At 41.8% G+C, this 27,289-nt stretch overlaps 1 protein-coding gene across 3 annotated transcripts in view; it reads right to left on the bottom strand.

Annotated features, from left to right (window-relative positions):
- Positions 1-27,289, bottom strand: part of Dennd5b (DENN domain containing 5B) — a 124,160-nt gene that overhangs the window by 3,871 nt on the left and 93,000 nt on the right. For 2 of the 3 annotated variants that reach the window (XM_027430043.2, XM_027430044.2), the window contains 11 exons: positions 26,286-26,438; positions 25,576-25,654; positions 18,498-18,579; positions 14,406-14,534; positions 11,643-11,764; positions 8,907-9,052; positions 6,414-6,532; positions 4,915-5,102; positions 3,692-3,774; positions 3,030-3,156; positions 526-700 (listed from right to left, as the gene is read on the bottom strand). In XM_027430043.2, coding sequence (XP_027285844.1) covers positions 526-700; positions 3,030-3,156; positions 3,692-3,774; positions 4,915-5,102; positions 6,414-6,532; positions 8,907-9,052; positions 11,643-11,764; positions 14,406-14,534; positions 18,498-18,579; positions 25,576-25,654; positions 26,286-26,438 — 1,403 coding nt within the window. Of the gene's footprint in view, positions 1-525; positions 701-3,029; positions 3,157-3,691; positions 3,775-4,914; positions 5,103-6,413; positions 6,533-8,906; positions 9,053-11,642; positions 11,765-14,405; positions 14,535-18,497; positions 18,580-25,575; positions 25,655-26,285; positions 26,439-27,289 lie in introns of those variants that run through there. The other variant, XM_035448786.1, reaches the window with a different exon arrangement.

Raw genomic sequence — 27,289 nt, 5'->3', positions numbered from 1 at the left:
TTAAATAGCATTTTCTGCTTTTGCAGAGGATCTAGGTCCAATTTCCAGGGCCCAAACATTGCTCACAACTGTCTTTAACTCCAGCACCCTCTTCTGGTTGCTGCAGGCACCAGATAATTAGCGCATACACACATGCAGGCAAAAGAACATACATTTATCTATTTATTTTTGGCTTTTAGTAACAGGATTTCTCTCTGTAGTACTGGAACTTGATTTGTAAACCAGGCTGGCCTTGAGCTCAAAGATCTTCAAGTCTGTTTCCTGAGTGCTAGGATTAATAGTGTGAGCCACCACACCAAGCGAGGCAAACTACCATTCATATACAAAATAAAACACAGAAACCTTCTTAAGAAATGGGTAAATCAGTTTCTACTGTAACAGAAAGGTGCCCGGGAGACAGTAGTCTCATAATAAAAGTTGGAAAGAAGAAACACAAGAGAAATAGCCATAACCTGGCATATAACTTTTCTAGATGCACGTTACCCACGTAACAAAAATAAGGAAAGCGTAACTTTGACTCTGTACCTTGTTCCAAGGCAAACTAGAATCTGGAATTTGCCATCCTTCCCAATGCTCCTGGGTGCAGTATTAATAGCATTCACATAGTGGCAGAAGGTCTTGCAAGATGATTTCTGAATGAGTACATCATCTTCATTGTCTAAAATCTGGTCAGTGGTTTCAAAATAAGCCACTGCTTTCTCTGAGGAAGACAAGCAGAATCACAACACACTACAACAGTTGTATGCAGAAATGCCATCTAATTTATTCTGGAAACTCTACTGGGGCTTGGCTTCACAGTCCCCTACTCCAAATCATTAGTTTATCACTGATTTCAGAATGAATCACAGAGAGCTGAAGAAGTTCATGCCAAAGCAGTATGATTCCTGGTGCTGGGATTAAAGGCGAGCCTCCCCCCCCCCCCCACCTGTCTAGTAATTTATTTTCAAGACCACATTCCAGAGGGCTGGAAAGTTTATTCTTTTAAAATGTCTTCATGAAACAGAAAATGGCATTAAAAAAACAAAAGCATTAAAGAGAGAGAGAGAGAGAGAGAGAGAGAGAGAGAGAGAGAGAGAGAGGAGAGAGAGAAGGAACCACGAAATGAAAGGAATTATCTCCTAAGAGTGAACCCTTCCATGAATCAACACAGTGACCATTTGACCATTAAGATGGTGTGGTGCCCTCTTCTAGAATGGCTACCATCAGTAAGATTATTAAATGGACCTAAATGGGCCTTGTGGAGTACTGACTTAATCTGAGAGAGCTGCAGACATTAGAGCCAGGAGCAGTAAAATTCTAAGCTTTCTAGAAAGGAGGGGGAACAAAATCACTCTTAGGCCAATTTCCCTTTCTTTGCCCGAAAGTTCATGTAGGCCAACTTCACAAACACAAAAATGGCTCACTGACCCTTTAAAGAAACTAGGAGGTTTAGAATCCTATATACCTAACGGGGAAAGAAAATCACAAGACTCAGGACACACACACACACACCAAAAAAAAAAAAAAAAAAAAAAAGAAGGCCGGGCGTTGGTGGCACACACCTTTAATCCCAGCACTCGGGAGGCAGAGGCAGGCGGATCTCTGTGAGTTCGAGACCAGCCTGGTCTCCAGAGTGAGTGCCAGGATAGGCTCCAAAGCTACACAGAGAAACCCTGTCTCGAAAAACAAAACAAAAAAGACTTAGGACACTTTTTAAAAGACTTGTTTATCCTTATTTTACATGTATGGGAGTTCTGCCTGCCTGTATGCCTGTGTGTACTATGGGAGTACAGTACCTTCAGATGCCAGCAAAGGGCATCAGATCCCCTGGAATTATAGGTAAGGAGAGCTGTGAGCCACCATGTGGTTGAGTTCCCAGGCCTCTGGAAGAACAGCAAACGCTCTTAACTGCTGAGTTATCTCTCCAGCCCCCTCTTTTATTTTAGTGAACACTGTGTGTGTATGTGTGGGGGCAACTTGTGGGAGTCAGTTCTCTCTTTCCACCTGGTAGGTGCCTGCGATCAAACTCAGGGCCTCTACTTGTTGAACCCTCATTAGCCCCCAAACATACTAGTATATTACTAATTTCTATTCATTTAAAATTTTGGCTTTTTAAGAGAGGGTGGAATGAAGATTGAAGGGGTCTGTAACAGGTTGGAGAAACCCACAGAAACAGTTGGCCTGAACAAGGGAGAGCACATCGACCCCAGATGCTATCTGGGAGGCCAGTACAAGACTGATCCAGCCCCCTGAACATGGATGTCAATAAGGAGGCCTCTGCACTCCAGGGAGCCTCTGGAAGTGGATTAGCATTTTTCCCTGGTGTAAGAAGGGACTTTGAGAGCCCATCCCATGTGAAGGGATACACTCTGGCCCTGGACACATGGGGAAGGGCCCAGGCCCAGCACAGGAAGATTTGGTGGACTTTGCAGAGCCCCCATTGAGGGCCCTACCCTGCCTGGGGAGTGGTGGGTGGATGGGGTGGGGGTAGGTTGGGGGTGGGGGAGGAGGGATGGGGGTGATGGGAGGGAGAGGAAAAAGGACTTACATGTGAAACAAGCTTGTTCCCTAACTTGAATTAATAAATAAAAAAAAAAATTGGCTTTTTGAGTTTTATTTAGTTATTTATTTAGTTTTTTGAGACAGGGTTTCTCTATGTAGCTTTGGAGCCTATCCTGGCACTCGCTCTAGAGACCAGGCTGGCCTAAAAACTCACAGAGATCCGTCTGCCTCTGTCTCCCGAGTGCTGGGATTAAAGGCCTGCACCACCAACGCCTGGTGAGTTTTACTTTATTCTTTTAAATTTACTTATATACTTATTTATTTTATATAGTGACCTGTCTGCATGTATCCCTGCAGGGGAGAAGAGGGCACCAGATCTCATTACAGATTGTTGTGAGCCACCATGTGGTTGCTGGGAATTGAACTTAGGACCTCTGAAAGAGCAGTCAGTGCTTTTAACCTCTGAGCCATCTCTCCAGCCCCAGCTTGCAGGGTTTTTAAAGAAACACTTCAGTGTCTTTATAGTAACATACATCTACTTAATTTACCTACGAAGTCCCAGATGAAGACATTCTTGTGAAAGATGCGGGCAGATTTGAACCCGTGATGGAAAACCTGTTCCAGTGCAGCAACCAGGCCATTTTCTCCGCACAGCAGCACTGTAAGGCTTCCTCTCTGTAAACCATAATGTTAACACAGTAACAAGGGAATTCTGCTGCTTCTACGCTTAAACAAAACAAAAACAAAAGCAAAACCAACCAACACTAGAGGGGCTGTAGAGATGGCTCAGTGACAAAGAGCACTGGCTGTTCTTTCAAAGGACCTGGGTTCAGTTCCCAGCACCCACACTGTGGCTCACAACCATCCTTAACTACAGTTCCAGGGGAACCAATGCTTGCTTCTAGCTTTGCAGGCACCAGGCACACATGTGGTACACAGACATACATGCAAGCAAAACACTTATACAAATGAAATAAAGTAACCCCCCAGCACCCCCAAATAACAACCATACTAGAGAAACAAGAGCTGAGGGTAGCCAGGTGGGGATGGTGCATGACTTTAATCCCATGAGGCAGAGGCAGGTGGATTTTGAGGCCAGCTGGTCTATAGAGCAAGTTCCAGGACAGCGCTACACAGAGAAACCCTGTCTCAAAATAAATAAATTAAAAAAAAGCCCCACTATACACACAGCTTTCCTGCCCCATAATACCTCCTTCTCAGGTTTGTGAAAGTGCTTTACAATATTGTTCACAGCTTCTCCAATTCCTTCCTGGATCTGTCCAGCATTGGGTTCTGCAAAATAATTAATTAATAGCGTCTACATTCTTGTAAGAAATAAATGAACAAAAATACTATGGGGTATTCGACTGTTAAGTCCCTGCAGGAAAAACTTCATTTGAGCAAGCTCGCTTTTCCAGTTTGCTACTGGATAAAATGGCCAAGTCTGAAGAACCCAAGAGACCCGAGACTCAAATCTCAGCCACACTACCTTCGAACCACAACACAAGCCACATGTTTAATTTCCTCTGGCTTTTCTCAACTGAAAATAGTTGAAAAACAAAACCAAGGGCTGGAGAGATGGCTCAGAGGTTAAGAGCACTGGCTGATCTTCCAGAGGTCCTGTGTTCAATTCCCAGCAACCACATGGTGGCTCACAACCATCCGTAATGTGATCTGGAGCGCAGGGATACATGCAGGCAGAACAATTTATACGTAATAAATAAATAAATCTTAAAAAACAAACAAACAAACAAAAAACCAAACCACAACAGAACAAGAACAAAACAAAACAAACCCAAACCAACAAACGCTCCTCACTGAGAAAACAGAACAAGATAGTCGATGCAATCACGTGGCGGGGTTCCCATCACAAAGTGCAACACTCTCCCGATGTGGGGAATGAAGTGAGGAAGGTTCCCTTCATCATTGCTCAGAGGATCCCAGCCAAGAATCTTGCAGGTATTTGCTAAGGCATCGAGGCTCTCAGTGACCTACGTGAAATTCTGCTGTTGTGGTTTAAGGGAAGAAGCTAGCTAGATGCCACGCGGTGCGCTGGCCAGAAGTCAGGCTTTCTTTTCTTCCCTTCCTGACTGGTCACCCTCCTCGCTCCATTCCCCCTGTGAGCACTGGTCATCTGCGCCTCTTTCTAGGTGGCTTGGTAGGCTGCCCGCATGGGACCTGAAATCACAGTGGCAGTTTGAATGAGAATTACCCCCACAGGCTCATCTATTTGAATGCTTGGAACCCGGCTGGAGGGTGCTGGGAATGTAACTCCGAGCCTTATGCGAGGGAAGAGCGCACTGTATCTTCTGAGTCATTCCCCAGTCCATCTTTGTAAATCTCCTCACCATAATTCATTAACACAACTGCTTTCTGGGAAATGGGCCACAGAAGCCTGCAATACCCGAGGCGGTACACTAGAAAACAACTCACTGGAGGTCTTTCCTGTTAGTGACGTGATACTCAGTCTCCTGGTTGTCGTGGGAGATTTCTGCTGTGGTGGAGTCCGACACTGCTTTCCCAGGTCTTCATCTGAAGCTGATGTCATCAATTCTCCAATAAGAATTCTTTCCAGGCTTCCATCATCGATGCCTTTCCCCAGCCACCGCCCACATGGGAATCTGACAGGGCAGGAAAAAAAAAAATTCTTTTGATTTAAAATCTTTTGAATCTACTTTTGTTGTTGTTGTTGTGAACTTACTCTGGTCTCCAGAGATCCCATGAATCTACATTTTTAAAACTAGGATTTTGTCTTGTTTTCATTTTGAGATGGGTTCTCACTCTGCTGCTAAGGCTATCCTAGAATTTATTATTCGAAGGCTATCAGGCTGGTCTCTAACTCCAGGCAATCTTCTGCTTCAGTTTCTGGAGTACTGGGATTATAGACCTGAGTGACATCACGCTTGGCTTCCTAGAGTTTTAATTAAAGATTTAAAAATGGCGTTGTAGGTAAAGTCCATGATGCTAATATCTGAGAAGTGTTCGTTTCACCATGAGAAATTTCAAAAACATAGAACAGTAGAGAACAGCTAGGTGTGGTAATATATGCCTTTAAATCTAGCACTTGGGAAGCAGAGCTCTGTGAATTCCAAGATAGGTTGTCTACACCAGTGCTACACAGAGAGAGAGAATACAGACACACTAAATTAAGATTTTATTATTTTATATCTATGAGTGTGTGTCTGCATGTATGTCTGTGTGCCATGTGTATGCCTGTGCCTGCAGAGGCCAGAGTGAGTACTGGATCTCTGGAATTGGAGCTACAGACGACTGTGATCTGCCATGTAGGTGCTGGGAACTGAAAGCATCAAGCCCTCTTAACCACCAAGCTATTTCTCTAGCTTCCACAATCTGTTTTACCAAAGATTAAATATTTTTTTCTTATTCATGTCTGTGTATGTATGCATTTGTGTGTGCTTGTGTACACACATGTGCAGATGCATGTGATACCCATAGAGGTCAGCAAAGGCACTGGATATCCTAGGGCTGGAGTTGCAGGCAGTTGTAAGCTACCTGAGGTGGGTGCTGAGATCTGAACTTGGATAGAGTATAAGTGCTCTTATTGCTGAGCCATCTTGTCAGCCCCAATCTGTTTGTTTAAAAAGAACTTTTAGCAACTATTTATCATCATCATCATCATCATCATCATCATCATCATCATCATCATCATTCTAAGTAGCCTTGGCTGCTTTATAGACCAGGGTGGCCTCAAACTCAGAGATATGCCTGTCTCTATCTCTTGAATTCTGGGACTTAAGGTCTAGACAATCATACCTGGCCAATTTTGTGTTCTATAAATAGAACAAAATAATACATCCCCTCAAAAACTAGTTTGGGAGATAGAGGGAAGGCTTTAGGAAAATTAAAAACATTTTGTTACCTAAAGAGTTTTGAGATAAAGAATTCTGCTCCTCCTAAGTCCATTTACTCACCTATATGTATGTCCTGTGATTTCATTTCTGACCATGACACAATCCACTAGCCATTTAGCTAACAGTCCGGAGTTATCGTGGCCAATCTGAACTGTAGTGAGCTTTCCCAGGTTCTGGCACTGTAGAGACAGGACCACAAATTATTCTGTACTCAGTTCTTTTCTATTCCCTTTCAACTTTGGCTCCATTTAGCACAGAGACCTACCCTTCACAGTGTGCTAAGTTTAATGGCATAAATTTAATAGTCTTTGCGCTCAGGGACCTTCATACAACGAGACAGGAGATGGACACTGACTACCAAATGGGACGGAGTGCTTGGTGTGCTGGACCAGAAATGTAAGCAAGTGTTAGAGGAGTGCTGGAGAAGTAACATTTATTTCTATTTGGGGAATCCAGAAACAGAATCACTAATAATGATTTATGCCTCAGCTTAAGGGTAAAAAGGATTTCAGTAAGTGGGGAAGGATCTTATTTAGATTGACTTAGAGCAAACAGCCAATTTTTTAAAAAAAAATCACTAACTGATAGGGTTTTATATTTTTTAACAAGGGACTAGGGTATAGTTCAGTGGTAGAGTGCTTGTCTAGCATGTTCAAGGCTCTGATCTACTAGAGAAGTTTAAGAAGCTATTTGTAAAAATCATCTTACCTACAAGTGATATACTCTAAGACTCCCAGTAGGTGTGTGAGACTTCCCAATACCAAACCTACAAATACTGTATCTTTCCTATACGCATGGGGATGTTGCTACATATACCAGAGTTGTTCCATGTTTTATGGCCTGGATCCTTCTCTGAAACATTACTCTTATGCTGTAGGGCCACTAATAAGTGAAATAAAGGTTACATAGACACAAGCCACTGCAATCTGATAACCTAAATGGGAGGGTAGCACACACACAAACACGTTAGAAAAAGACAGAATTCATGGCTGACTCAGGAACAGCACAGATTTCATTGTGCAATTTACCATGTTGTACAATTGAAATACCAGCTCTTGTAGATCAGGCTGGTCTTGAACTCACATAGATCCACCTGCCTCTGCCTCCTGAGTGCTGGGATTAAAGGCGTGTGCCACCACCGCCAGGCACACTCATAATTTTTAATTTTTGTTTTGTTTTTGAGATAGTTTCATTAGGCAGCCCAGGAAGGCTTTGAACTTGCAGCATTCTTCTGCTTCTATCCCGAGTGCCGGAATCCAGGCATGTACCACCATGCCTGGCTTCTTATTTTTATTGTTTTGCTCTTAGAGACATGAACTCATGCAACCCAGGCTGATCTCAAACCTGCTATGGAGCTGATGATGCCTTGAACTTCTCTGACCCTGTCTCTGCTTCTCAAGTGCCAAGGTTATAGGAATACATCATGCTCAGCTTCTATGAATTTTTGCTTTTGGAATTTTCCACTTTATGTTTTTGGACCACAATGAACAGCAGGTACCACAACTGTAGAAAGTGACATTACGAATGAACTGTAGTTATTAATGTCCTTGCTGGCCTTTGGGGACAAGCACAAAATACAGCAATGGTAATAGAAATTCTGCATGCTTTTGCCTCCCAAGTGCTGGGATTAAAGGCATGTGCCACCACCACCTGGTGGTTTTTAACTTTTACATACAAATAGATGTGAGTCTGCCCCATACATAAGGCCAAATGGACTACTGTTGGGCTATGGATTATGATTCCAAATGAAAATGACTATTCCTGCCGGGTGTTGGTGGTGCACACCTTTAATCCCAGCACTCAGGAGGCAGAGGCAGGCAGATCTTTTATATTGTCCAAAACTGACAATATAAAAAGTCATATTTATAGGAACTGCTCGGTGGTGGCACACACATTTAATCCCAGTACCTGGGAGCCAGAGGCAGGCAGATCTCCGAGTTCAAGGCTACCCTGTTCTACAGAGTGAGTTCCTGGACATTCAGGGCTGTTACACAGAGAAACTCTATCTTGAAAAAACAAAATAATGTCTGGGTGTTGGTGGCGCACACCTTTAATTCCAGAACTCAGGAGGCAGAGGCAGGTGGATCTATGTGAGTTCAAGACTTGTTCCAGGACAGCCTCCAAAGCTACAGAGAAACCCTGTCTTGAAAAAAACCAAAAAAAGAAAAGAAAAAACAAAACAAAAAGCATACTAATGTATGTATGTCACTTTGTACTTCAAAAGCCATAAGCATGGACATCAGCTCTCTCGTCCTGAGGAGAAACCACTTTAGGGAAAGCTTTTACTTAACATTTTCTGTTTGTCATGTTCTGTGTTAGGCGCTGGGAATCAAGGAACAAGACCTGGTAAAGCCTACTACAAGTAGAAAAATAGGGTCTAGAAATAAAAATAAAAAGCTAACTAGTGTAAGCTGCTTCAGACATGTATAAGGCTACAATAACAAAATGATCCTACATAACTGCATGTTCCTTTATTTCATTTGTTCCAAGGAAAAAATGAAAAGGCAAAACCAGATTTCTTCTGTAGAATTAAAAAGGTATTGGCTAACCTACCTCAAAAGTCATCTCAAGCAGGTTTTTTGGAATCTGCATTACTCCAGTGTCTCCTAGCTCTCCTGAAACACAGATCCACGGGTTTGATGTAATGATCGCATTGCTCAGCTTTTTAATTGGAATGATCACTGATCTATAAGGAATCACTGAAAGAAAACACAGAAGTGAATTAAAACAAACAAATAAACAAACCCACAATTATCTAGAACTAGATGCTTTTAAGATACATTTTGCTTATGAAGTTATTTTGTTTCTTTTTATGTGTAGCAATGTTTTGCCTGCATGTTATATATGCATACATCTGTGTCTAGTGACCCCAGAGGTCAAAAGAATGGAGTCAGACTCCCTGGAACTGGAGTTAGGGTACTAGAGTGATGAACCACCATGTGGGTGCTGGGAACTGAACACAGGTCCTCAGCAAGAACAAGTGTTCTTAGCCACTGAGTCTATCTCTCTAGCCCCTGATATTGGGCTTTTTATGATCAATTATTAAGACATACTCATGAGAGCCAGTGAGATGGCTCAGTGGTTAAAGGTACTTATTGCCAAGCCTGACAACCTGAGTTCCACCCTGGAACCCTCATGGTGGAAGGAGAGAACCAACTCCTACAGAATGCAGGATCAGGTTATTGAAGTGACTCATGTGCACCAGGAATCTGGGAGAGCCAGATGTGCACGGATCTATATGAACCCTTTTCAAAGGCCTCACCACTAGATGTCACCATCTTGCCATGGACCTTGGCTAAATATAAAAGCCCAGGAAAATTTGGAATGGCAGAAACCATGCAAGAACACTGATGACTGTTGGCTTACTCTCACAAGCTCATTACTTAGCTAGCTTTCTTATACAGCCCAGGACCTGTACAGGGAACAGTGCCACCCACAATGAGCTGGCCCCTCTGATACCAATTTATAATCGAGGAAAAAAAAAAGAAGAAGAAGAAGAAAAAAAACCCCACTCACAGACGTGCCTACAGGCTAATTTGAGCTGGGTAATTCCTGGACTGAGACCCCTTCTTAGCTTGTGTACAGTTTCCAGTTAAAGTTAACTTAGGTTGCTCACTGCTTGGTAGACAAGCCCAGTTCAGCATGCATCTAAGGCTCCTTTCTGCTTTAAGAACTTAACTGTTTGAGTTTCTTGCCCTGACTTACTTCAGTGATAGATTGTAACCACTAAGCTGGAATAAACTCGTTCTTTCCTTAGTTTGTTTTCAGGTCATGGTATTTGTCATGGCAAAGGGAGTGAGCTAGGATACCAGAATATTTCTTTAATATATTCCAATGCCTCAAATTGAAAGCTTCTCAGAAAAAGAGAAACCTACAGATACAAGAATATTTTTTAGAGGTTCTTAGGCATCTTATTATCGTGTATGATGTGTATCATGTATCATGCCTACGTGAGCGTTGGTACACGAGTGCCATGGCTCATTCACAACTGGTTTTCTTTCCATCTTTCCATGGGCTCCAGGGATCAAATTCAAGTCACTGGGATTGTATGCAAGGTGCCTTCTTCTGCTGAGATATCTTTCTAGTCCTTTTGTTTGTTTTTTGTTTTGAGATTTGATTTATGCATCCCATTCTGGCCTTGAAAACAGCTGAGAATGACCATGTTTTTAGCCATCTTAAGTGATCTTTCTTTTCTTTTAATATCTTAAAAAAAAACAAACAAACACTTTGGGTGTGTTTGTGTGTGTGAGTGAACATGTGTGTGTGTGTGTGTGTGTGTGAGAGAGAGAGAGAGAGAGAGAGAGAGAGAGAGAGAGAGAGAGAGAGTGAGTGTGTGTGTGTGTGTGTGTGTGTGTGTGTGTGGTGTATACCTGTACTTGTCACCTTGGTGCACATATAGAGCTCAGAGGGCAACTTTTGGGAATCGGTTCTCGTTCTACCATGGGAGCTGAACCCAGGTTGTCAGGCTCTGGGGCAAACGCCCTTACTCACTGAGCTATCTAGCTGGATCTCCCTTTCTTTTGAGATACAACTTTCCTGTGTAGGCTAGGCCAGCCTTGAATTTTTAAAAAAGATTTATTTATTCATTTATTTATTTATTATGTATAGTGTTCTGCCTGCATGTGTCCCTGCAGGCCAGAAGAGGGCACCAGACCTTATTATAGTTGGTTGGAAATCTCCATGTGGAGGCTGGGAATTGAACTCAGGACCTCTGGAAGAGCAGTCAGTGCTTTTAACTTCTGAGCCATCTATCTAGCCCCTGCCCCAGCCTTGAATTTTTGATCTTCTTGCCTCAGGAGGGATTATAGTAGCTACATGCCCAGTCTTTAGACCTTTTTTTTTTTTTTTAAAGACAGGGTTTCTCTGTGTAGTCCTGGCTGTCTTGGAGCTTAGAGAGATCTGCCTGCCTCTGCCTCCCTAGTGCTGGGATTAATGGTGTGTGCTACCACTACCTTTGCACAGGCTGGCATCAGAGGGCTAGGGAGTGTTCTACATTCCTAATGGAAATCGAGGGGTCGTCAGTGTCCTCCTTGTGCTGTGACAGATCTCACTTTTGGAAAAATGAATACTTTTATTCCATGAGTGACTTGAGAATCTCCCCACCTCAAAGCTAGTCTTTTCTTTCTCTTTTTTTGAGAAAGGGTAAAGATGCATAGCCCACACTCACTGGTTCTGAACTGGCAATTTTCTTCTTTCAGCTTTCTGAGTGTCGTTGGGATTACAGCTATTGGCTACCCATGCCTGCTCACCTGGAGATTGTTCACTTAAAAGTCAACTCTCCACACTTACTAATAGTGGTGAACACACTGGTAAAGCAGAAATAGTCCACGGCATTGAGTGAGAGCAGATGGTAGAGGAACTGCTCTCTTTCTTCTTCACAGCGCAGAAAAGCGTAACGCTTGTACAGCTTCCTGAGAAAGGTTAACACAGGCACAAAACAGCAGTCACAGTTCTCATTCTTAAGAATCATGACTTAAAATTAATACCCTCTGAGTCAATGCACCCGCTCAGGGAGTAAAGGCACTTGCTGCCAACTCTCACCACCACCATGAGTAAATCCCGGAGACCCATGTGGGGAAGGAGAATGTAACATCTGACAACACCCACAGGTTGTCCTTTGATTTCCACACACTGACATTCATGGTGGCTCTTGTAAACATGCATTTGAGCAAAAGAAAAAAAAATACACAAAACCCCCCAAAACAAACCCCCTCCCCACAAACTAAAGATCAATCAATCAAACAAAAAATCCCCTCAAACATGGGCTAGAGAGAGAGCACACAGTGATTAACAGCACTGGCTGCTTTCCCAGAAGACATAGATTTGATTCCCTAGCACAAACACGGTATTTCATAACTGTAATTCCAGTCCTAGGGGACTGGGCGCTCTCTTATGGCACTGTACACTTGTGGGACATACACGTATACAGATAAAACACCCATACATGTCAAACAAACAAACAAACAAACAAACAACACTATCATTTAATCAAGTGGGTGCCAGGAATATAACTCAGGTATGCTGGAAGAGCACCCAGTACTCTTAAGTGCTGAGCCATCCCTCCAGCCCCTTCTACCTCATTCATTCATTCATTCATTCATTCATTCTTGTTGTTGTTGTTGTTGTTGTTGTTTTTGGTTTTTGGTTTTTCGAGACAAGGTTTCTCTGTGGCTTTGGAGGCTGTCTTGGAACTAGCTCTTGTAGACCAGGCTGGTCTCAAACTTACAGAGATCCATCTGCCTCTGCCTCCCGAGTGCTGGGATTAAAGGTGTGAGCCACCAAGGTACGGCTCATTCATTCATTCTTGAAAGCGTTTCTCATCAGACCTGGAGTTCATTGGTTCAGCTAGAATGGCAGGTCAAATGAGCTCTGGGGATTCACCACTCCTGAGACACACTACGCCAAGCTGGGATTAAAGGTGCTACCACACCTTTACTCTTGAGAATTCTAACTGCTTAGCTTTCAAGTAAGTTCTAATGTCCTATCATTTAGAAGGATTTCTTGCCAGGCTTGGAGGCACACATCTTTAATCCCATCACTCAGGAGGCAGAAGCAGGTAAATCTCCATGAGTTTGAGGCCAGCTTGGTCTACATAGTGAGATTCAGGGCAGCTAGAACTACATAGTGAGACTTTATGTAGCTCCAGAATAAAAAAATAAATGCTTTTTGTTTTTTGTTTCTTTTGGGTAAGGACAGAAACTATCTGACTGGGTAACAATTAACTGACTTGTAAGCAACTGGTTCCCTGAATCTAAACTATTAAAAGTCTATTAGAAAGACTCCATCTTTCTGTTCTTCTAATCTACTTGTTTTGTTTTGTGTTTTTAAACATTTATTTACTTATTATGTACACAGTGTTCTGCCTGCATGTTTGTCTGCAGGCCAGAAGAGGGCACCAGATTTCATTACAGATGGTTGTGAGCCACCATGTGGTTGCTGGGAATTGAACTCAGGATCTTTGGACGAGCAGGCAGTGCTCTTAAACACTGAGCCATCTCTCCAGCCCTAGTCTACTTGTTTTAAACTAAATTTCTATTGTTCCATTTCAGCAATAAAAAGTCAGGAGCCACATGCTGGGGTGAAACTCTGCTAGCTCAGAAAGGCAGAGAAAGCACCCAGCTGGCCTTCCTCCTCCACTGCTGTCCCAGAAAGACAGCTTTCTCTTACACTACCTAAAACAAAACAAAAAATAAACTCCTCCAACGGGATGTCCCTCCTTTCTACTTCCTGCACATCTCTCCCCATCCTTCCAACTCCCTCATTCTCTATGGTTCTTTCCTGTCCACTGGTTGCTTGCTCCACCTCTTGACATAAGGTTGATTCTGTTTAATCCTGCTTACAATATTCAAGCAGAAAGCTCTTGGATTAAAGGTGCATGCTACAGGCAGAAACAGGGTTTTCCAGTAAATAACACAATCTCAGTGTTCACAGTGTGATCAAATATCTTGCACCAACTTTTTTCTTTTCTTTTCTTTTTTCCTTTTCTTACAGAGTTCCTCGGTGTAGACCCATCTGTCATGGAACTCGCTTTGAGGACTAGGCTGCCCTCAAACTCACAGAGATCCACCTGCCTCTTAGTGCTCTGCAGCAACTTCTTGCTGAGTTTTATGCAATGAAGCTAATGTAAGTTCAACCTAGTGTCAGCTTGTGTGGACTAGTGAGCATTTATTTTTCTGATTACAGAACAGTAATCTGGTCTTAGCTATTAAATCTGGTGTGCCCTCTCAGAAATGATCAAATATTCTACAAAGGTCTTTCTTTCTTTTTTGAAGATTTATTAATGTATACAAGGTTCTGGTTGCATACCAGAAGAGGGCCCCAGATCCCAGTAGAGATGGTTGTGAGCCACCACGTGGTTGCTGGGAACTGAACTCAGCCAGTGCCTCTGAGTCCAGCCTCACAAAGGTTATTTTCTGAAGCACACCTGTTATACAAAAATGTATGTGCTCATTAATCAGGATTCATGATGAAGGTGCTAGTTCATCAGCTTACTTAATTTCCTTTGTAAGCACGAATCACAGGAACAAATATCGTGAGAGACAAGAGTCTTACTTGGTGAGCAGTTGGTTAGAGAGCAGCTGCTTGAGGTGCTGTGATAAAAGCTTCTTTTCTAGAGACAATCTTATCCATGCCCGGGCTCGGCCAACATCAGTCTTGATCTCACTCATGTTCTGAATATGCCTAAAAATCAGTACCAACAAGAAAGAAATTTTTTTTGCATTTAAATACATCTTGTTTTTAGACAACCTATATGAAATGTTTTTTTTCCCTTAAAATAATACATCTGATTCAAATAAATCACAGTCAAAATAAAAACTCAAAATGACATCAGTCCCCTTTGTCTTTTTTTTTTTTTTTTTTTTTTTTTTTTTTTTTGTGGAGGAGATAGGGGTGGTTTGATACATGGTTTCTCTGTAGCCCTGGCTGTCCTGGAACTCACTCTGTAGACCAGGCTGGCCTGTGAACTCAGAGAGATCAACCTGCTTCTGCCTCCCAAATGATGGAAATAAAGGCATGGTGCCATCACCACCCAGCTTAGTCCTCTTTGTCCTAAGTCCTGGTGTTGCATGGATGACAAGCAATAGCAAGTCATGGTGAAGGTGACAGATCAAAAATAACTGACCGATTTGTTAACATTTTCCCATTCCTAAATTATCCTTAAAGAAAGTCACTTATAGAATCACGCCATCTCTACAGTAGTCTAAGAGAGCAACCACGCCATCTAGATTCATGTTTTCACAAAAAAACCAAAACAAAACTGGTAACTATTGAAATTAGCAAGGATGTGCTTAGTTTGCTCTTTCGCCCCAGTCACAGTAGACTAGGAGAGGTTTTTAAGGATAACTTTAAGCTGGAAAAGAGCTTAAAAAGTATTAACAATGCTGGACCAAGAAAAGTTTTTGTATTTAGATGAAGAAATGGGTAATACACAATGTCCTTTTTTTTTTTTTAAGATTTTATTTATTATGTATACAACATTCTGCTTCCATGTATATCTTCACACCAGAAGAGGGCATCAGATCTCATAATGGATGGTTGTGAGCCACCATGTGGTTGCTGGGAATTGAACTCAGGACCTCTGGAAGAGCAGTCAGTGCTCTTAACCTCTGAGCCATCTCTTCAGCCCTCTTTTTTTTTTTTTTTCTTTTGGTTGTAGTTGTTGTTTAGTTTTTGAGACAGAGTCTTGCTATGTAGCCATGGCTGGCCTGGAACTCATCATACAGACCAGGTTGGCCTCCAACACACTGATCCATTTGCCTCCTAAGAGCTGGGATTAAATGCATATTGCACCACGACTGGCTTGGGTGATATATTTTTTTGTTTGTCTTGTTTTGTTTTTTGAGAAAGGGTTTCTCTGTATAGCCTTGCCTGTCCTGGAACTCTTTGTAGACCAGGTGGGCCTCTAACTCAAGAGATCTGCCTGCCTCTACTTCCAGAGTGCTGGGGTTAAAGGCGTGCACCACCAATGCCTGGTTTATTTGAAGTAACTGCTTTAGTTACTTTATACAGTATTAGAGGAGATAAGCAGTACTATGTTGATTTATTTGTCTGTGTTTGGGAGACAGGGTCTGTTTATGTAGTCCTGGCTGTCTTAGTACTTGCTATGCAGATCAGACTAGCCTAGAACTCATAGAAATTCACCTGCTGCTGTGGCACCACACCTGGCAAAGTGGTGATAAGTCTTAAAATGTGAAAAGGGACTTAGAAAATTGTGTGACCAATAGCAAGTGAATGCAATATATATGTATAAATTAGAATTCTATATAGAAGTCACTGCTGGATCCAGGAGAAATGAATAATTTATTTTCTTAAGCAATTTTCCTCCCAGCAGAGAAAGGGAAGATCAGAAAAAGAAGACAAGGTAAATAGTAAAAACTAACTCTAGTGAAAAGTCTTTGTTAGTGTGACTCATTACAACACACACACACACACACACACACACACACACACACACACACACACACACACACCGTGGATTATACTTATTATTAAATAAAAGCTGATTGGTTGATAGCTGGGCAGGAAGAGGTTGAGTGTGAGAGCCAGACTAAGATGAGGAGGGGCAGAGTCAAGAAAGTCACTGGCAAATGCAGAGAAGCAAGATAAGAATGCCATATTGAGAAAAGGTACCAAGCCACATGGCTAAACATTGATAAGAGTTAAGTGTAAGAGTTAGTGAGTAATAAGCCTGAGCTATCAGTTGAGTATTTATAAGTAATATGTTTCTGTGTGGTAATTTGGGTACTTGGAACTGGTGGGAGGGAGAGAAACATCCATACATACACACACACACACACACACACACACACACACCACACAAAACACAAAGTGAGGTGCTTATAATTCTTGTGCTTGGGAGACAGAGATAGGAGGAGCTTTCTAACTAGCCCAACTAGCCCAATTGGCCAAGTCTATGGCAATGAAAGAACTTGTATCAAAAACCAATGTGGACAGCACTTAAGAAAAGACATAAGTTGTCCTTTGGCCTGCACGCACGCACGCACGCACGCACGCACGCACGCACGCACGCACGCACGCACGCACGCACGCACGCACGCACGCACGCACGCACGCACGCACGCACGCACGCACCACGCACGCACGCACGCACGCACGCACGCACGCACGAGCTCACACATATATGAACACACATACAAACTATACCAACAAAATACACATTTAAAGGAAAGTTGTAATTGTCTGTTTTAAGACAGAGTCTCTTTAATTCAGCCTTGGCTATCCTGGAACTCATTATATAGACCAGGCTGGTCTCAAACTCACAGAGATCCTCTGCTTCTGCTTCCAAGTGTTGAGGTCAAAGACTCACGCCACCACAAAAGACACAAGTCTTTTTTTCCCCTTCTTTTCTTTTTCTTTTTTCAAAATTTATTTTTATGTGCATTGGTGTTTTGCAAGCATGTATGTCTGTGTGAGGATCCCTTAGAACTACAGTTATAGATAGTTGTGAGCTGCCATCTGAGTGCTGGGAATTGAATCTGGGCTCAATTCTAGAATACCAGCCAATGCTCTTAACTGCTGAGCCATCTCCCTAGCCCCGGAACAAAAAGTCATAAGTGTTACAGTTATTTTATATTTTATGTACACACATTTTGAACTCTGATATCTTAAATAGTGACTAAATATTGTGCTTAAAATGTTTATAAGAAAAAAGTGTAACCTTTTCCATTCATTCTTTTTTGTTTGTTTTGCTTTGAGACAGAGTTCCTCTGTATTGTAACAGCCATGGTTGGCCTTGAACTCACAGAGACCTACCTGCCTGCCTCCTCTACCTTCCACTTGCCTCTGCCTCCCAGGTGCTGGGATTAAAGGCATGTGCCACCACTCCCTGGCAAGAAATGTTAATTTTAATATTTGTATTTTTAAAGCTGTATCTTATTAGGCAGTGGTGGCACACACACCTTTAGTCCCAGAACTTGGCAGGTTGATCTCTGAGTTGGAGGCCAACCTGATCTATAGAGTGAGTCTCAGGACAGCCAGGGTTCCACAAAGAAACCCTGTCTGGAAAAACAAACAAATAAACATAAAAAGAAAAATTGTATCATTCTGAGAGCATTTTTTCTGCTAAGCCACCTGTTGTCATCTATATTTTTTGTCTGCATATCTATAGATAGCATGCATTTAAGAGATGCATCAAAGAGAAATTACAGTTTATAGCTGTTTTATAGAAAGCTCTTCCCCAACTGCCCCTTTCTATTTAATGTAAAAAAAAAAAAAAAAAAAAAGCCAACAACAAAACAGCACAATAGTAAGCAATTAAAATGTAGGCTGGAGAGATGGCTGTGCAGTTAAAAACACTTATTGCTCTTCACTCAGGCTCAGTTTTCAGTGCCCAGATGGTAGCTTGCAACCATCCCTAACTCTGGTTTCAAGAGATCTAGTTCCCTCTCCTCTGAACTCTGTGGGCACCAGGCACGCATATGGTTTGTGTATGTGTAAATGTAGGTCCAACACTAATACTCATAATATAAACTAAAATTAAATAAATTAAAAAACCCATATTTATAATTATGAAAATACTTTCTTCAGGATATGTAAACAAAAGGTATGGTTATAATCACTTGAGCAACTCAGGTGAAAGCTACACCTCATAGTTACCGACATTCGTTAACGTGTAACAAATACCTCATGTCTTGAATAAGGGAGACCCTGAGTGTTGGTAACATAACTCCTGAGTCAGATTTTCTTCTTTCTGGTCCAAGGGCAACTATGTAGAAAAATATTAGCAAAGTATTAGGAAAATAACAGTAAAAATTTATACTTAAAAAATTTTTTTTCAAAACAGGTCTTTCTGTGTAACCCTGGCTGGCCTTGAACTCACAGAGCTCCACTGCCTCTGCCTCCCCAATGTTGGGATTGAAAGGGTGTATCACCATGTTTGGCCTATTGATACATTCTTAAAATAATTTTTTTAAAAATTCTGAGATTTCTGGGTGGTGATGGTGGTGCACACCTTTAATCCCAGAACTTGGGAGGCAGAGACAGGAGGATCTCCGAGAGTTCGAGGCCAGCCTGGTCTACAGAGCAAGTTCCAGGACAGACAATGCTACATACAGAGAAATCCTGTCTCAAAAAACCCAAAAAAAGAATTTCTGAGATTATAATAATAATATATCATTTCCCTCTTCCCTTTCCTCCCCCTAAGCCCTCCCATATGTACCCTCCATTCCCCACATGGTCTCCTTTTCTTTGTCATTGAATATGTGTATGTATATATATTTCTAAACACATAAGACAACCTGCTCTGTCTGCACACTGTTACTTGTGTGTATGTCTTTAGGGCTGACCATTTAGTATCAATAATTTATTAATACAGTAAACAGGTATGTTCTTTCTAAACAAGCTGTGGCTATATTTGGAAATTTAAAACAAGTATTTTATGAAAGTACATCTAGAAAATAATGCAATATATGTAAAATCTGGCCATGAGGGCCAGCCATTTAGCTATTCATTTGTTCTCATCGTGCTGGGTAATTACTCAAAGGCAATGTTGAGAAGTTAAGCTATGAGGTATGTGAGCCTTCATCTTCAGATTTATGAACTGGAAACCTATTTATGGCTTTTTGCCTCATGTACCCACTGCTGTTTTCTTATCCTGAATGCTAGGATAACATGCATGTGATACTACACCCTGTTCATGTGATTCTGGGGATTGGACCCAGAACATCATTGGCACAGAAAAACATTTAATGTTTAAACTTTGGAAGGCTTTTTTGTCTTTTCTTTTTTTTTTTTTTTTTTGAGATAAGGTTTCTCTGTGTAATGGCCCTGGCTGTTCTGGAACTTGCTTTTTAGACCAGGCCTGCCTCTGCCTTCCAAGGGTTAGGTTTAAAAGGGTGTGCCACCATGCCCAGCTTTTTTCTTTTATTAAATTTTATTATTATTTTGCATTTAATATAACTGCTCTGGCTCTTTAGGCTGGTAAATTCCTCCTTCAAAGTTCAGAATCCTAACTACATTATGCACATCATGCAAAGTGAGTTATTTAAATTGGCTTTCAAAAGCATAAGATACATGAATGGTTTTCTTTCCTTTTCTTCTTTTTTCTTTTTAATTTTGAGACAGGTTTGCACCCTGTACTTGACTGTTCTGGAACTCACTATGTAGTCTAGGCTGGCTCAATTCACATGGATCTACTGGCCTCTCAAATGCTAAGATTAAAGATATGTACAATCATGCTCGGTGAGTAATTTTTAATAAATTAAATGCCATGTTTATTTCACATTAACGTTTAAATACCACAAGCATGTTTGGCATGTGTTTGGTCCATGGACAGGAGAAGAGGGTATCAAGTCCCCTGGCACTGGAGATAAGGATGGCTGGGAACCATCAGGTGGATCCTGGAAATCAAATCCAGGTCCTCTACAAGAGCAACAACTGCTCTGAACCACTGAGCTCTCTCTCCAGTTCCACAGCTAATGTTTATAAAAGAAGGAAAATGACTCTTACAGGAAGCATCGAGCACACAGCCACTGGCTATGAAGTGGAGACAGATGTTTGGTCTCACTTTTGGTGAGATGCGATGGCATTTTGCACCCCTTCTTCATTTCCATTTTCTCTTCTGTAAATGGAAACTGAACTGAAGCACCACCTTTAGCAAATATACTGATGGAACTTAGAAAGTGGATTTTGCTTTATATCATAGCTATTTTTTTCTCAGGTTTTAGATCCACTGATGTTGACAAGCCAGGGTGTGATACTGGAAGATGCTTCTCTCCTGCCCATGCTGCCAAGGAAGGGTCAGTGAAAATCTCAGAGTATTAGATCTTTATGTTTTTGGTGTTTGGTGAAAAAGCTGGACTCGTGTCTAGTAGATATAAATGATCACTTATGGGACTGACACGGAGGCTCTAGATGGCGGTCAGGAGGCAGATTAGGGAGGGAACTTTTTTCATTTTCTTCCTCTGAGACAGGGTCTCTCTACATAGCCTGACTATCCTAGAACTCGCTCTGTAGACCAGGCCACCCTTGAACTCACATGGATCCACCTGCTTCTTCCTTCCAAGTGCTGGGATTAAGTGAGTGTGCCACAACATCTGGCTTAGGGAAGGTAATTTTCAAACTGGGACTTTAAAGACTAATCTCTTTTGGATACTCAGGGAAGTAATGCACAGTGAGGAAATTGTCTTAGACACCTGCAGGAAATATGTTTATCTTCCTATCAAGACCATCTTAGTTTAAGTGTGTTATTAAAGTGTGCCATTCTTCGGGGGTGGAAAGTCAAATGGCTTCGAGAATGACTCTTCATTCCACATGGCAACATAAATGCACCCACACAAATAGTAAGGAATATAGTGGCACACAACCTGTATTCCAGCATTTGCAAAGTGGAGGCAGCAGGATCAGGAGTTCAAGGTCATCTTTGTCGATGGGAAATTCTGCCTCAACAAACAAAACTGAAGAGAATAATAACCTCAAAACAAAACCCTGAGAAGCGGGAGAAAACTATGAAGCAGAGGAAAAGAGTTGACACTACAGTCAGCAAGTTGTCTAGAGGGAAACAAGGAGCCAGAGGAGATGCCCATAGTCAGCAGGTGGCCTAGAGGTACAGCTCAGCGATACAGTGCTCGTGAGGCCTGGGTACAACCCCTCTCACCAAAACCAATAAATTAAGCAATGAAGATAGAGTCTTTAGTACAGCTGCAGCTTCCACAACAGTGTCTTATAGGGAAAGGGACTGTTAATGTGGATGGGAAATGCACCTCCCAAAACTGTGTTTACGATTTGGTTCCTAATATAATGTTCACACGTGGCACAACATTTGGGAGGTGACTGAATCATCTGGACTCTAGCCTAATCAGTACAAAGATTCACTGATGGACTTACAGTCTGACGGCATTGGGAGGTGGCAGAGATGAGAATCTGGGGCCCACATTGATCAAGTAGGTCACTGAGTGTGTGTGCCCTTTAAGGGTGTACTCTGTCTTGGGCCTACAGGGATCAAGCAGGTCACAGACAGCATGCAATGGAATGGTATAGTTTGTCCTACCTCTGTTCCCCGGCAGCCCTGAAGTAGGTGATGTTACTCTGCCATGCATTTTTAAGTTTAAAACTTTTGTTTTTGTTTTTCAAGACAGGTTTTTCTGTGTAATGGTCCTGGCCGTCCTGGAACTCAATTTGTAGACCAGGCTGACCTCAAACTCACCAAGATTCGCCTGCCTCTGCCTCCTTTCCATTGAAACAATAAACACAGACTTCAAATTCTCTACGGCTTAGGGCTGGTGAGATGGCTCAGCTTTATCAGTATGTATTGCCCTTGCAAAGGACTCCAAATTTGGTCCCATCACTCATGTTGGGCAGCCCATATCCACCTGTAGCTATATGTTTAGGAGTCATGATGCCCTCTTCTGGCCTCCAAAGACATTTACACACATACAATCATATAATTAAAAAAAAAATTAGTTATGCTGGGCAAGTGCTGGTGCCTGCCTTTAATCCCATCACTTGGGGAAGCAGAGGTTATCAGATCTCTGTAAGGTTGAAGACAGCCAGATCTACATAGGGAGTTCCAGGCCAGACAAGAGCCTCATAATGAGACTCTGAAAAAGAAAAAAGTTACATGGCTGTCATTAATCTTACTGAGAACACTAAAATACTGTTTGCTCTTACATCATTAGCCCTTCATCGATTTGACAGTGTGGCAGAGACTGTAACTGTATAGATCTTCGACACACTTTCATTTATCTTGCACTTTAGAATTTGCTGGAGGCCACTGAAGACAGTCAGGAGTTTGATTTCTAACTGAACCACTCAACTTTTGGCCAGTGAAAACCACAAGAGCTGCGTGTGTTGCCCAACAGCAGCTGAACATTCTCATGTGCCTTTCTGGGCATCAGAGTTGAATGCATCTGTCCCATCTTAATTGAACTTGGCTTTCCAACATTTTACCCCATGAATAGCTACTTCTTAAGAACTTATTCTCTTTTGAGACAGGGTCTAATACACATACCAGGGATGGCCTGCAACTCTTGACCCTTACCATAGGGTTGGGGTGACCACTACTCTCAACTCTGCTTTCTCTAACCACTTACTGGCCTTCTAGTTATAATCAAATGAAATTTAGATAAGCTATCTTTCTTACGTGGTTTTCATTACCAATGGCTACAATTCCTGTTAGATACAGGACATAGACCAATGTACTTTTACTTTCTATATAGCAAAAATGGAAGAAGAGGTGGGTATTAGAGACCTAAATCTAACTCAGTATAAATATAGTTATGGCAAAGGCCTTAGGACACCGACAAGCTATTGAGGAGTTCCAGGGCAATGTAGTATCAAATCCATATTCCTGTTATCTTATAAGATACATTGAAAATGATTTTTTTTTTTTACAAGTAAACTCTGTAGGATAATGCTACCTTGGGTAGGGATAGGAAAAGGAATTGGAGATGAATACAAGGGTATCCCTTCTTTCATTTGTTCTATCTATCTATCTATCTATCTATCTATCTATCTATCTATCTATTTTTCAGTACTGGGGATTGAACTCAGGGTTTCACACTTGCTAGTGAGTATTCTTCCACTGAGATACATCCTTAACCGGCTATGTTTTACTTAGTTTTACTTATTAAGTTGGTGGTTAGTTTATGCATTTTTACACACACACACACACACACACACACACACACACACACACACACACGTACGTTCTATGGTCTCCAGGTGGAGGTCAAAAGGTAATTTTATGGCATTTTCTCCTACCATATGAACTCTGGGGATCAAGCCCAGGTTTTCAGAGTTGGCAGAGGAATCTTTGCTCTCTGAGCCATACCACAGACTCTAACAGCTGAGTATAGTGGCCAATGTCTTTGATCCCAGCATTCTGAAGGCAGAGGCAGGGGGATCTCTGTGAGGTCAAGGCCAGCTTGGTCTACATGGTGGGTTCCAGGTCAGCCAGAGCTACACAGTGAGATCATGTCTCAAAAACATTTTTTTTAAAAAAAAATCTTTTATTTTTGAATTTTTTAAAGAATTTATAATTTAAAAAGTGGTTCCTAAATGGCTAATTCAGTATAAAATCTTGCCCTATTCCCTTTCAGGTTTTTTTTGGGGGGGATAAGGTCTCACGGCTCAGACTGGCGTAGAAAGGATGAGCCTCCTACCTCAGCCTGAGTACTGAGATTACAGCCAAGCGCCACCATATCCCACCCAAACATTTTATTTCTGTTAACTTCCTACTGTTAATTTTATATTTTATGAAATAGATGGTTATCTTACATAAAGAAAACCAAGCTCTGGGCTGTGGACATGACTCAGTGGCTGATGCCCTGGGTCTGACCGTCAGCACTGCCAATAAAAAAAACAAACAAACTCTTTGAGGTAAAAAAAATAATGTAATAGTTGTATTATTTGACATAAGGAATCCTGTATAATTCTGATTAGCAGGAGAATTATGCCAATACCGTGAGATGCTGTCTATAAACTGAAGAATCTAACTCCTAAGTTGAGTGTGGTGATACACGCCTGTAGTCCCAGCTACAGGTGGAGCTAAGGTGGAATCCACACAAAGTTTGAGGTCAGCCTGAGCATCCAAGTAAGATCCCTATCTCAAAAAGAAGGAAAGGAGCCAAGCCAAAGACTCTGACTCTTAAATAGTCTTGGAGATGAATATGTAATTTTTCCTGAAAGTTTATTTATAAATACAAGGCCCAGGATTTGATCCTGACATTATGAAAGAAAGAAAGAAAGAAAGAAAGAAAGAAAGAAAGAAAGAAAGAAAGAAAGAAAGAAAGAAAGAAAGGAAGGATAGTGAGAGCAGTGATAAAGGCACCCACCACCAAACCGAGCAACCAGAACCAAATTCTCAGTTCCCACAAAGTGGAAGACGACAAATGACACCTGCAAGCTGTCATTTGACCTCCACATGCACATGCCCACATTAAAAAAATTAAATAAGATGTATTAGAAGATATTAAGATTATTGCAGGGTGGTGGCGGCACATGCCTTTAATCCTAGCACTTGGGAGGAAGAGGCTGGCAGATCTCTGAGTTCGTGGCCAGCCTGGTCTACAGCGTGAGCTCCAGGACAGACAGGACTACACAGAGAATCCCTGTCATGAAAAACCAATTAAAAAAAAAAAGATATTATTGAAGGTCACAAAACTTTTTCTTTTTTTTCTTTTTTTTTTCCGAGACAGGGTTTCTCTGTGTATATTTGGAGCCTGCCCTGGCACTTGCTCTGTAGACCAGGCTGGCCTTGAACTCACAGAGATCTACCTGTCTCTGCCTCCCAAGTGCCACCACTGCCCGGTACAAAACTTTTCAATAACAATAATGATAAAATAACAATAACAACAGTATATACCATATACCTGTACAGTCCTTCACAATTAATTGTGTTTGTTCCTTTATATCAACGTGATCACTCTGGATAGCTACTATCATTTTCTCTGTCTTACAGTGAGAGGACAGAAGATAGGGTCAAGTGAGCTTCCTTAGATTAATATCTTGTATTATTGCTCCTTCTGCTTTATCCTTATTGGCAACGTGGGTAAATTTTAGATTGAGATGTACCCACCTACACTGATTCTTCTTTTTGCCTCATACTGCCCACTCTATCAAACCAATCTATCTCAAGCTAGGTTGGTGGTCCATGCCTATAATCCTAGCACTTCGGAGGTGAAGGCAGAAAGATCAAGAGTACAGGGTTAGCCCAGGATACACGAGACTTGAAGCAATCTATCTTATTCCAACGCCTTCTTACCTGGTGAATCTGTGAGGTGCTCTTGCTTCTCCTCTCGGTCCTGAAACTGAATTAAATGTGACCACAAGGCAGACTTCCCCTGAAAGCACAAGAAACACAAAACGTTCACTTTAAAGAAACATTTATCACAAAATATTCTCATCAAAACCACCTTTCTCTCTGCCTCCCAAGCACTGAGATTAAAGGTGTGTGCTACCACATCTAGCCCAGATTGTTTCTTTTGCTGGAACCAAACAGTCTGTGATATATATTTCATTATCTTGTGGGGTCTTTTTCTTGTCACATTTCTCATTCGTGTGAATGTCTCTTTCCCTTCTATGAGGTGGGTTCCAGAGATCAAACTCATATTGTCAGGCTTGGTGCTGAGCAGTCTTGCCAGCCTCATCCTTCATCTTTGCTTCTTTCCTTCCTTCCCTTTTTTTCTTTGAGACAAGGTCTCTATGTAACCCTGGCTATCATGGAGCTAGCTCTGTAGACCAGGTTGCCTGTCTCTGCCTCCCGAGTGCTGAGATTAAAGGTGTGCGCCGCCGCCGCCACCTGGCCTTCTTTCCTTATTTTAGGATAGGGTCTCACTCTGTAGACCAGGCTAGCCTCAAAGTCACAGAGATCCACCTGCTTTGCTTCCCGAGTGCCACCCTGAACAGTCCAGTCCCTTGGCATGAATAAGCCCTTGAATCAGCCGTGCCACCGGTGCCTCTTGAGTTGGTTACCTGCTTGACCTGTAAGCCATGGCTCCATATCCTCTCCAGTAGGTCACAGAGGCTGGCGATCAAGGTGTTCTCTTCCAAGCCAGTGATGTTGGCTTCTCCATGGCCCAGTTCTACTGCTTCATGCCCCATCTTTTCTACCAACATGCGTTTTGTCTGAAAACAATATGACCGGTCATAAGTTACCACAGCAAGGAAACTCAAAACCAAGGAAATCAATTACTAGTTTAGGGAGATCTGCTTCCCTTCATTACAATTCTGATAACAGATTTCAGGCACCATGGAGAAAATATCTTAATCTGGTGGTCAGCTGGTTGGAGTAATATCTTCTATATTTTACTATTACTTCAGAGAAATGTTAGGGCACTAATGAAACAATAGTATTTGTAAGGCATGGTAATGTTGAAAAAAAAAAAAACCCATAATCTATTGACTTCTGTAACAGTATAATTGTCCTAAAGCTTCTGGAATTGTCTTGAATTTAGAAAAGGCATCTTCTGACACAAGAACCTCATTCTGTCACTACAAGCTGACCTTTACTGACTCTGGCATCTTGACACACTAAAGCTTTCTGTACTTAACCCAAAGCCACAATAGAAATGAGTAGCTCTATGGTTTTCTTTCTTCCCTTTTTTTTTTTTTTGAGAACTTCCTAGTTTGTGAGTGAACTAGGGTTCTCACCATCTCCCCCTTTTTTCTCTTACTTGCTCACAAGGATGTATCAGAAAATGAAAACCAGTTTCAGGTAAATTAATTCACATCTACCTTAGCTAGTCTTGCACAGGCAAAGTGAGAAAGCTACAGCTCCTCTAGGTAGTACCTTGTCTAATTACCTGTACACACTGACACTGAAAACAGTACTTTTATTGAATATGCTCACAAGTTACTGAGGTTTTTCATTCATATGGCTACCCTGTATAAAGGCAGTTCTGTGAGAGAAGAATGATATTTAATACTCACTGACCTATACCATAGTTAAGATCCTTTCCCTTGGGCACATGTGATAA

The sequence above is a fragment of the Cricetulus griseus genome, chromosome 8 (genome assembly GCF_003668045.3).
Source record: "Cricetulus griseus strain 17A/GY chromosome 8, alternate assembly CriGri-PICRH-1.0, whole genome shotgun sequence".
NCBI lineage: Eukaryota > Metazoa > Chordata > Mammalia > Rodentia > Cricetidae > Cricetulus > Cricetulus griseus.
Note: the sequence above shows the minus strand (reverse complement) of the source record. Positions and strands in the feature narration are given on the sequence as shown.